The 11,293-nt window shown below is 41.2% G+C and overlaps 1 protein-coding gene across 1 annotated transcript; it reads right to left on the bottom strand.

The window, feature by feature from the left end:
- Nucleotides 1–9,330: 9,330 nt before the first annotated feature.
- Nucleotides 9,331–10,152, bottom strand: olig2 (oligodendrocyte lineage transcription factor 2). Its single transcript, XM_030787205.1, has one exon. It carries the CDS (start codon nucleotides 10,150–10,152, stop codon nucleotides 9,331–9,333), a length of 822 nt encoding a protein of 273 aa, XP_030643065.1.
- Between the last annotated feature and the right edge of the window lie 1,141 nt (nucleotides 10,153–11,293).

Genomic DNA, 11,293 nt, shown 5'->3' with positions numbered 1-11,293 from the left:
GATAGATAGATAGATAGATAGATAGATAGATAGATAGATAGATAGATAGATAGATAGATAAAATCTTGAACATGGGAGCTGCACGACATTTACATAAGTGAAAGATACAAACAAACAAACAAACAAACAAACAAACAGCAGCAGCAGAAACTCACGCTGCAGACCCACACTTTTCAACATAATTACCTGACACAAACAGACGGGAAAATGCATTTTTTTCTCGCAAAGAAATTCAGCAAGGCACGGAAACCGGACAGCTTGTTAAAGATGGCAATGCTTTTGTTTGATTCAGAAGGTCAAAAATAATAAAAGAAAAAGAGTGACTCTAGAATGCAGAGAGGCTTTTTTTTCCATATTCATAAGCAGACTGTCCACGTTCCGAGCGTCTGGCGACTGCCCGGTGCGACGTTTCGCCCCGACGGCTTACCAGACTTCAGCTACCTTGATGCCATACCGTTGCCGGAACAGCGGAACTGTCTCATTACCACCACGTGAGCCCCCTCTGTTTTCCAAAAGAGGCCCAAACAATGGACATCTCTAATGAGAAATTAAACAGATGTCAACAATTACATTCCCTCTGTTGATATTTATTTATGTTTTCTTCCCTGAGGCTAAACAGGTGCGAAGACAGCCCACGGTCTCCAGCCTCGGTCAGTGAGTAGAGTGGATTGTGTTACGTAGTTAGAATGTTTCAAAAGAAGTGTGGTTAAGGGCTGTGCACGTGTGTGTGTGTGTGTGTGTGTGTGTGTTGAAAGCCACTGAAGACCATGAAGACACACTGGGGCCTGTGGACTGGCGAATATGAGAAGATTACAAGCTGTTAATAGGGTGTGACCAATCGGCTGAAGGCTGCTCATTGTAGCTCCCAGCATGCTCTGCGAAAGGTTGGTCTGTGAAGCGCTCGGGGAGCGATCAGATGGTTTCAGCTTAGGCAGCTAGGGAAAGATGGAGAGAGAGAGACAGGGACAAACAGAGACAGACACAGAGACAGAGACAGAGAGAGAAGGAGAGAATTGGAGAGTAATGGAGTATCTTTTGTCTGATGTCAAAAAATCCCACAGATGAGTTCACAAACTCCACACACACACAAACTCCACACACACACACACACACACCACACACACACACACACACACACACACGGACAGATAGGCTATGGTTACACTGATTATAGCTGTCACATTTGTCCTACTGGCAGCTGCTGTGTGTGTCATATTATTTCTGATTTCAATTGCTTGCACCTGCAAAAAACAGAAGAGAGCAGCTCGCTTCCAAATGTTGTCTGACACATGATTTGCTACAGTATGCTTTCTCTTATCCCTCTTCACTCTGTGTCTGTCTTATGAAGTATGGTCTATCACCCACTGTACCGTCTCACGCACCAGAAAACAGTCAACAACGCTTTTCTCACACTCTCTTTTTCAACTCACAACTGAATCACGTCTTGTCCTCTCCTGTAGTTTTCTAGTTCTCTTTTTCCAGCCAGCCGAGAGGGCTTTTTGACCCCCGAGCCTAAGTTATGTTAGCGTGTGTCTTAGTGTGGTACTTGTGCTTGGATGGGCCAGGTTCATGGTATGTCTGCTTAATGCGTGTGTGTGTGCGTGCGTGTGTCTGTGTGTGTGTGTGTGTAAAGGGACGAGAGGGCAGGTTAGAGGGCCAAAGGCAGAGTGAAGGTTCATGTGATATGATGGATGAGTCGACACGCCCAACAGCGGAGGAAGAAAAAAAGAGAGCTGCTAACTGATGAGAGAAGTGACAGAAAGAGGAACTGAACAGAAACAGAACACAGCGCGGACCAAGAATGCAGCTTTGATGAAAAGAATAATCCAGAAACGGAAACAAAAAAATTGGAAACACAAAACGCCCACTGCCAAGTTTAATAAAAAAAAAACAAAAAAAAACAAAACAAAAAAAAAAACGGGAAAAGATTTCCGCAGCGGGGGTCAGTTACAACGACACCCTTAATAATCGCAAGCCGTGAAAGGAGTTTGCATGAATCATTCGATTATTCTGAATGTTCTTTTAGAATTTACATTCACGTGAATGAGGAAAAACTTGGGAACCACTCACGGTGGAGTTTCTGTTACCTGTTTAAAATACAACATTAAATACATGCTGGAAGAAACATGCAGTTTTAAAAAAACAGAATCAAAGCTATGCTGACAGAAGTCTATAAATTCCAGTTTGTTTTACAGAAATCTGAAATATTAAACTATGTAAAAACACATACAAATTTAACAAATGTATCCACTGGACGTTCATGGGTTATACATGTTGCACAGAGATTGTTGTACATATCAGAAAACCTAAAATTTGGGCCAAATTTGGTAACCTGTTTCAAAAACACAACCAAACCCTCAGATTCACTGAAGAGTGTACTTTTGATTTCTAGTGAGATTCTGATGCCGTTTTTGTTGGTGTTTGTGTGAAAGTGACCGTGATGGCAGTAACATGTTGGATGGCAGTAACATGTTTAAGTTAAGTTTAAGTTTAACATGTTAAGTTAAGTTTAACATGTTGTCAGTAACATGTTGGATGGGGAGTTGCGTTAACTCTCCTCTTTTGAGCCGGGATGTGTCTGATGAGGAACTGATTCTCAGACGCTTGTCAAACGCTCTGAGACGCATGAAGATAAATGACAAAACAGAGGAGTGGAGTGAGCCAAAGACCAGAATGAAGAGAGAGCACAGCCCATCTATCACCAAGTCATCCATCAACACCTGTCTCTCTTTCTTTCTCTCTCTCTCTTTCTCTCTCTCTTCCACACACACTCACACTCACTCTTCATTTAGATGGTGGATTGTTAGCAATGTATGCATGTGTACGTTTGTGTGCACACACTCAGTAAGGTCAATAGAGGAAAAAAAACAGAACAGGTAGAGATAAATTCAGAATGGTATTGTTTCTCAACAGCAGAGGTATTTAGACCCAACATTTAGCATGTTCGCACGCACACGTGCGCACACACACACACACACACACACACACACATAAACACATTCATTCTCAGTTATTTGAAACAGAGTTGGGTGAGGGGTTCACAAGCACTGATCAGATCATTGCCATTCTGAATGGTGTCCTCTGGACAGCTACAAACAGGCGTCTAAAACACACACAGACAAACACACAGACACAGACACACACACACACACACACACCCACACACACACACTTGGGTTCCCCGTGGCTCCTCTTTGATGTTAAATCCCTGGCCAGGCCGTGTCCCTCTTTCACACTGCGTCCACACCCGGCCAGTCATGAATATCCAAGAGTTCACCCCTCTGACTGGATTATCTTCTCTTTCTTTAACCGCTTGGGCTCTCTCAATGTGCAGCTCTTTCTCTTTCTTTCATTCTGTCTTTCTTTTTTTCTTTCTTTCTCCCTCTCCCCTCTCTTGTTTCTCTGTATTTCTTCTGTCCACTGGTCTTTGTTTCTGTGTCTCTTTCAGCAATCGTCCTGATCCACCCTATAAGAGAGTCCATCAACCCCAGATCATGGACTTCTGGGTACACAAACCTCCTTCTGCTCAGCAAGCGAACACACACACACACACACACACACAGTTTCTCTGTTCAAATGGCCTTTTCCTCTCTTAACTGTTATCGCGAATCAACTTCACAGTGTGTGCGTGTGTGTGTGTGTGTATACACACACACACACACACATATATACAGTATGGATTTTATGCGTGTTACATATTTTACATATCTTACAAATGCTGCATCAAGTTTAAGTTCCAATAATTATTCACATAATTCACAGTTCAGAAATGGATTAAAGCAAAGTGATTACATCAGCATTTAACTCATTATTGAATTTTTTTTCTTAGTTTACTGTCTAACATCAGCACTAACTGATCTTTCAGAGTCATCAGTACCCAGTGCGGTGAATCCGTCAACTTTCTGTCTGATGTGTTTTCAAGTCTTACTTTGTCAGCTGGATGTATTTAAAAGCTCTAGTCACTGTGTGCTTGGTGTTAGGATGAACAGATGACAGAGAGAAAGATAAACTTTAGTCTCCAGGGAAGAGTTATCTCATATGGCCACCCTCTCTCTCTCTCTCTCTCTCTCTCTCTCACACACACACACACACACACGCACGCACACACACAAACACAAACACAGACTCATTCTAAAGTGTTACTTATTGTCTCCTATTGCTATGGCATCGCTACAGAAGCACTTTTTTGTTTATTTGTTTGTTTTCTCTTTCTCTCCTATTCTACTTTTTACACCACCTTTGATGCATTTTTTTCAGACTTACCCTAATCCTCTGAGCCAACAGAGCGCACAGCATCTGAAAAGCCCTACATCTGGCCAGTAGAGCAGGAGGGATTTAAAAATGGTTTGAAATGTAAGTGTAGTAGACATACACACACACACACACACACACCCTGCACCATGAATATTCAAACTGTAAACAACACAACTAGTAAAATAAGGGATTAGATTAGTCTGTTGCCACTGGTGATGGTTAGAAATCTAAGAGAATGATGCTAATCTCTGGATTAATACACCCACACACATACAAATGCATAAATACACATCAGAGGTTTGAGGTTTGAAGAAAAGAAAATTGAGAGACAGCTGACAACTGTTTCATGGCTCTTGGAGTTTTTTCTTTTTCTACAGATATTCAGTTAGTTTGTCTCATATATTCTGGTACATAGGTTTGTGTGTATGTCAGTGTGTTTACACTGATATGCGGAGAAGGAGAGGAAGAAGGAGAGAGAGAGAGAGAGAGAGAGAGAGATCCTCACTCTTAGCAATCTCTTTACGCTACAAAACAATTTGTTACACCGCTTACGTTTCTATAGAAGGCTAAGGCCCCCGGAATTTACAATTACCACAGTAAAGTTCTTCAATCAGGCCCAACGCAACTAGTTTATTCACATTATAATTCAGCTGGAAACGTTCAGTAGTGTCGAATCACCACCTCTCCTTCAGAATGACCCTAACGTCATAGGCTACTTACATAATTCCGTATTTACAGGTTACGCTCTCTCTCTCTCTCTCTCTCTCTCTCTCTCTCTCCCCCGTTTATCCCATAAAAGCCATTTTCCCCGCGACTTTTTAATAGCCGAACGACATGCACTTTTGATCTGGAAGGCCGACTCGCTTGTCAGTGTTTATCCATGCGTGGGGCTGGTTAATTAGCAGCGGCCTATTAACGGCTGTTAACTCGCTGTCTGGGAGTCGGCGGAGTGAGAGAGACAGAGAGAGAGAGAGAGAGAGAGACTGCTTGTTAAGGTGGGGCATCGGCGATAGGTGGGTCTATCTAGGGAGGGGTTGGGTGATTAATTTGGAAATGTGATAGTGTGTAATTCTCATTACCTTTCGGAGTAATTGCATTTTACGTCGAGCAAATGGGCTAGGCGGGCGAAGATTGCTAACAAGCAGATGTTTGAAAAGGGAGACACGACATTTAGCAGCCTGTTCGCTTCCATTTAACTCAATCTGGTGTCAAATGCAGAACACACACATATGGAGTGTTTACACCTTTCAAGAGTGCGTTGATACCACCCCTTTTCTAAAAGTTATCAGTATGTAAGGATGTAATGAATATGTATTCCTGTTTGAGTTAACGTTTCTCTTTTGTTAATTCTATCCCAAAACGTTCAGGGCATTGGGAAAACAATAACGAAACGGGTTTACCTTCGCTCAGGACGGAGAGATGATGCTTAAACAAGCCTACTTGTTCATCTCTCGCTCTCTCTCACACACGCACGCGCGCGCACTAACTACTACGTTCATACACACCTACACACCTGTTGCAAGGAGAAAGTGTTCCTCTCTAAAAGGGAGAAACCAAAAGCTGTAAAAACTGAAGTGCTCATAAACCATGAGGAATGATCTCTCTCCACTCTTAGCCCTTCTCTTTTCCTCTAATTCATGGTCTCAGACCTTTTTTATTCGATGGTAGGGCCTACTTCACAACCTCTCGCAGTCACAGAAGGCCCGACTTCTACGCTTTTCACTACACCAGAGCAATGTCCTAGTAATCTTTCAGAACTTTCTACGTCTTACAGTCGCGCAGAAATAATGTATTCAATTGTTAAACAGAGAGAAAATAAACAAACGAGCCGTATGAATATTCAAAGACCAGGTTCATTCCAGATCGTTTCAGATCTAAAAGGCTTTGGGAAACATTGTAGCAGACAGAGCAATCTGCCATCCAGCTGCTGTCGTTTAGTTATGTATTCAATCTATACTCATTTATTTATTCTCTCTATCAATTTATTCTCTCACATCGCATGTCTTGCTCGGCGTTTGTTCGCGTATTTTGCATACCTCGAGAATTCATAAATGCGTTTTATGACTCCCGACTAAATGCCCCTCCTGTCCTGCGCCCTCAAAAATCAACACAACGACATGACACGCGCGGTTTTCTTCTGCTCATCAAAAGCGAACGCGCTTCATCAAAGTTAATAAACAAATCTACGTGGGCTCGCGATTGGACACGTGCCTAAATAATTCAGCGAGGACTGGTTTTGACAGAAAAGGGTATTCGCCGAGCGAAAGGGGACAAACGGAGAGATGCTGACCAGTGCCAAAACGCAATGTCACCTAGACACTTCGAAGGACAAACTTACAAACGAATGACAGTCACACTTTCCTCCCTTTAAAAGTCACGACATTTTTCCATCATCATGACAATAGGGTTCGTCAACGGTTTGACTTGGTTCCTTCCTTTGCTTTGCATTTTGTTACAGAGCGAAAGGCTACAAAAAAATTTACGGGGAAATAAACAACTATTTAATACTTTAAAATTTATCGGAGCGTAAACGTTTTACTAAAATCGTCCAAGCTATGAGTAAACACGCACTTTTTTTTGGAAAGTTTTTGAAGTTCTTAATTAATCATTTCTCTTTGTCTTTCTTTGTTGTTTTTCTCTTTTGTTTTGATCGTTTTTGTTATCCACTGCAACATAAATTGCTAATGTAGAAATATGCTACGGGAATTCAGTTTAAAATCTTAACTCTTATTTTACAACAAACTTTATCTTCGTTCCTTTATGTTCCTAGGGCTTAGTTTTATGTAAATTTTTAATAGCCTACTTATTGTCATGCTGTGAGCTGTTTGAATTGGCGATAAAATCTAATTTATGGTTATGGTGATCATTTAAAACGTGAAAATACATGCTAAATAACTGGTTATTGAAAATAACCAGTCAGTTCTTTGATTTTGAATTTATGATGCGTTCTCGATTCTGGACTGTGGTTACAAATAATTTGAGACAACTTTCTTTTGAAGTCAATGAAACCGATTCGATTCTGCTAAAATGTAGTCTCAATTTGATTTAGCATTCGGCCATTCGTTTGAAAAGTAATTTTCCGTGTGTCTGCTGATTTTAAAGAATAAGATTCTTATCCATATAATTTTCTGTTCATGATTAATTGTCAAAATAATTTTAATAAAATGAAACAACTGAAGAAGAGTTTTTTATTTGATTTTTTAAAATAAATTAGATTATGGACGTATTTATCGAAATAAGAATAATGAAAATAAAAAATAAAACTGAACAGTGGTTTTCTTTAGTCGAGTCTCAGTTGAACAGATTTGTTCAACTGAAGCTGTGTTTGTTCCATTATACAATAAATACAGCTAGCGCCAGACAGTGCGGCCATTGTCTGTGAATCATAATTCCGTTTAAAAGGAACAAGTATCTGTTTGTTTAAAAATATATTAAGCAATGAACGGTTGCTACTCATGAATGATGGTACTGCCTGTTTAATTTTGACAAACCCTCTTTAAGATATGACGATAAGCTTATTTTGAGTGGGACCACTAACCGGTAAGTTCCACAAAGATAAAGGCGCATTTAATGCGAGATAATCATGTGTTAACATTCGAATATTGATCTTAAAAACGGCTATGGTTTATTTATTTAAGACGGCTCGACTCAGCATCTTTGTTAAACTTATGTGAATGGTCGTTTTTCATGCACTTCCAAAGCAGAAAATAAAATGAGACAACGTCACTCAGAATTTTAATGTGTTTCCTGCCTCTAAGCGATCATAAAGCATTGGATTAACTACACCTATCGGGAACCAGTGGCAATATAAACCAGTGCACTTGCCTTAGTTTTCTAACATGAGTGTTAATCCCCTTAATGAGGAGGTTTTACAAGAAAGTTGTAAAACCTGTCAAAAGAAGCGCAATGTAAAGTAAAGTAAAACCGATTTTTAACAAAAATTACTTAATCCATAAGCGGAGAACTTTATGTGTAACTTTATAACAGTATGTTGTATATTTTGTTTCAGTTTTATAGACTTACGTAAAATATTTTTTTTTATTCCAGACAAAACTAAAAACTTATCAGGGGACAATTTTTTGATCAAGAACACTCACTTGTGCTAGAAACAACGAAGGAAAAAAAGCATTTGTTTACATATTTTTATTTGACATTTAAAATCCCAACATCTGCATCGCTCATTAATGTGCAGTCACATCGAAATTATGTAAATAAATATCATTTAACACTTTTTTATAAAAATAAAAGAGGTGATCATTCTCCGGGCAGTGTCATGGGATGGTTGGCAAATGAGTTATGGAAAGAAAGAAAGAAAGAAAGAAAGAAAGAAAGAAAGAAAGAAAATGTAAATTAGCAGATAAAATCACATTGATATCTGTAAATGAAATGTTCTTGAGGACAGAAAGAGAGAGAGAGAGAGAGAGAGAGAGAGAACGAACAGAAAACGACAGGTGCAATTTGTCTAAGACAGTGCGCTAACGAATATGAATCTGAAAAACCCCAAGTAGAAGCGGGAAATTCTAATATAAAATCTCTTTTTCTCATACTGTACAAACACTCTCTACATATTTACATATTATCGGTCCCTCAGTTGTCCAGATTAAAAGATATCTAAACAAACATTAAGCATGCCAGTGCCAACAGCCCGTTTCTTATATTGTGTACTCCGAAGTTCTTATTTTTACGGTGCCCGAAAAAGACAAGAAATTCGTTAGGCCTACTCCTTCACTATTTCACAATACGTTCGTTCCTTTTCAGTGAGTCTGGAGGAGGAAACATGATGACTATAATTAAATCTGAGACACAAATGTATGCTGATGGCAGAAAGATCATATGCTTTGTAGGGAAGTAAACTGAACTACGCAAAATGTTAGAACATTCTATATTAGTGGCTGATCCGTTGTATTTCACTGTGAGTCTTTATCTCTCCATGCGAGGTGAATGTTCCAGACACGTCGATGAAACACATAACGATTAAGTCTATGAGTTGGTATCAAACCAACGGTTCACTTTTCTCCCTTTCTTTCCAGGAAGTTTTTTCTTCAACTTTCTTTTTCGCCAGAAAGAGTTTCTAAGTCACTTTGAGTCGCTCGCGAGCCGGGGCATGCTGACAGAGCTCATGCCAGACACGTGAGGTGGTGGAACCTGGCACATGCTACACGGACACGGCATTCCCGCACCCCAGTGTTGAAAGCCCGATCCAAGTGGACCGGTGCCGGAGGATGGTGCCTTGAGGAGTCCGTGATGTGGTCTCACTGACGCTACGGCTGAAAGGCCAGGGGCGCTGAGCGTGGCGGCTGTGGAGACTGCGGGCGGGAGCAATGGGTGATGCACTGGGTGAGAAGCGTGGGAGACAGAGGGGTGACCTGGTAACGGAGCCGTTGCGTGAGTCAGCGTACCGCAGGCAGACGGATGAAACCCTGCGTGGTGACCGCTGCTCCCACCGCCGTAGATTTCGCTCACGAGCCGCTTCATCTCCTCCAGCGAGTTGCTGAGCATCAGGATATAGTTGCGCGCGAGGAGCAAAGTGGCTATTTTGGAAAGTTTACGCACCGAGGGCCCGTGAGCGTAGGGCATCACCTCGCGAAGGCCGTCCATGGCAATGTTGAGGTCGTGCATGCGCTTCCTCTCGCGACTGTTGATCTTAAGGCGAATGGTTTGCAGCTCGGACTCTGACAGCAGCTTCCGATCCTTCTTGGAGAGCATCTTCATTGTGAGAGCGTCCCCGTCAACACTCGAAATACCCCTCAGGTCCGTGCCGAGCTCGGGAGATGAGTCACTCTGCGTTGACGAAACAGCAGCGGAGAACCCTCCGGACTTTTTAACAGCAGAAAGGAAAATCTCGTCCCCTTCGGGAGAGGAGGGTCGACTGGACACTCTGCTGGTATCGGAGTCCATGGTTTTCGGCTCAATGTATTTTTCCTCAGTAAGGCTAAGGTCTATTCTGCGAAAAAAGAAGTCACTGTTAGGCTACTTATGAAACTTGTGCTCAATCAAACAGCAATAGTTTCGATCAATACAAATAGAGATAAATTTGTGTAATAAGTTATACTATCACTAAGGCGACAGCGAAATACTGTGTTGAATAGATCGATGTGTATGTCCTGTGCGTAAAAGTTTGCAGTAAAAACATTTAGGAAGTTTCGGTTTTACTTTCTAGCTACCAATGTAATCCAAAAATGGGCAACAGCGAAGAAAACATTTGACACAAGCTTGACTCGTATTGACAAAGATTACTTTCTGAACTTACCGAGGGCAAGTGTAAAGCAGTGCGAGTGTCGCCGTGTAAATTCACTTGTTATTCCAGATAAGTCGTGACAGCGTGTTTGGCACGCCCGGGAATGACGCGAGCGTTTTATACTGGACCCCCGCCACACGGGGGCAAGTCAACGGGACAATGACATTACTCCTCCGACAGTCTGTCAGGAACCAATAGGCTCCCTGCGAACTGGAGAGAGAGGAGGGGTGGACAGAGGCGAGGGGGTCTTAAAATCTGATGTCATTACAAAGAAACTGAAGCTTCATTAAGTGAATTAGACACACTCCGCATATGGCAGCCTTACAGAGCTCTGGTAGGTTTAAATTACGGGCCGTCAGATTGGCAGGTTGTGCAGGCAGTGAGAAATGTAATTAATAGGTTCATAGCTGAGAGAAGTTCAGTTGACATACAGACGAAAATGACAAAATATGCAGTAATCCGGTTGAAAAAGCGAAAAACGAGACGACACATAGCAGCTTTCAGTACACCAATTTAGTGCGTAAAAATAAAGTTTTCACATGATGGCGGGGTTAATATATAAAAATAAATGTGAATTAACAACAATAATAAAGCACAACAATATAAAAGCAGGTACAACAACAACAACAATAACAATAACAGCAACAATAATAATAATAGTTATGTGAGGTCCTATGAACCAAACTATTCAGATGAGACGCTTTTTTCATTTGTATATCTACTCACTTTTCATTCATGTGAAATGCTGCACTGTTCCAAATTTCTTCGGTCACTGGTTGCAAAAGTGGAATTCCAAGTATC

The sequence above is a fragment of the Chanos chanos genome, chromosome 10 (assembly GCF_902362185.1).
Source record: "Chanos chanos chromosome 10, fChaCha1.1, whole genome shotgun sequence".
NCBI classification, from domain to species: domain Eukaryota; kingdom Metazoa; phylum Chordata; class Actinopteri; order Gonorynchiformes; family Chanidae; genus Chanos; species Chanos chanos.
This window is presented reverse-complemented; position numbering and strand designations above follow the sequence as displayed.

Excerpts from the sequence above, each read along its gene's own strand:
- olig2 (XM_030787205.1), bottom strand. The coding sequence starts at position 10,152 with ATGGACTCCGATACCAGCAGAGTGTCCAGTCGACCCTCCTCTCCCGAA.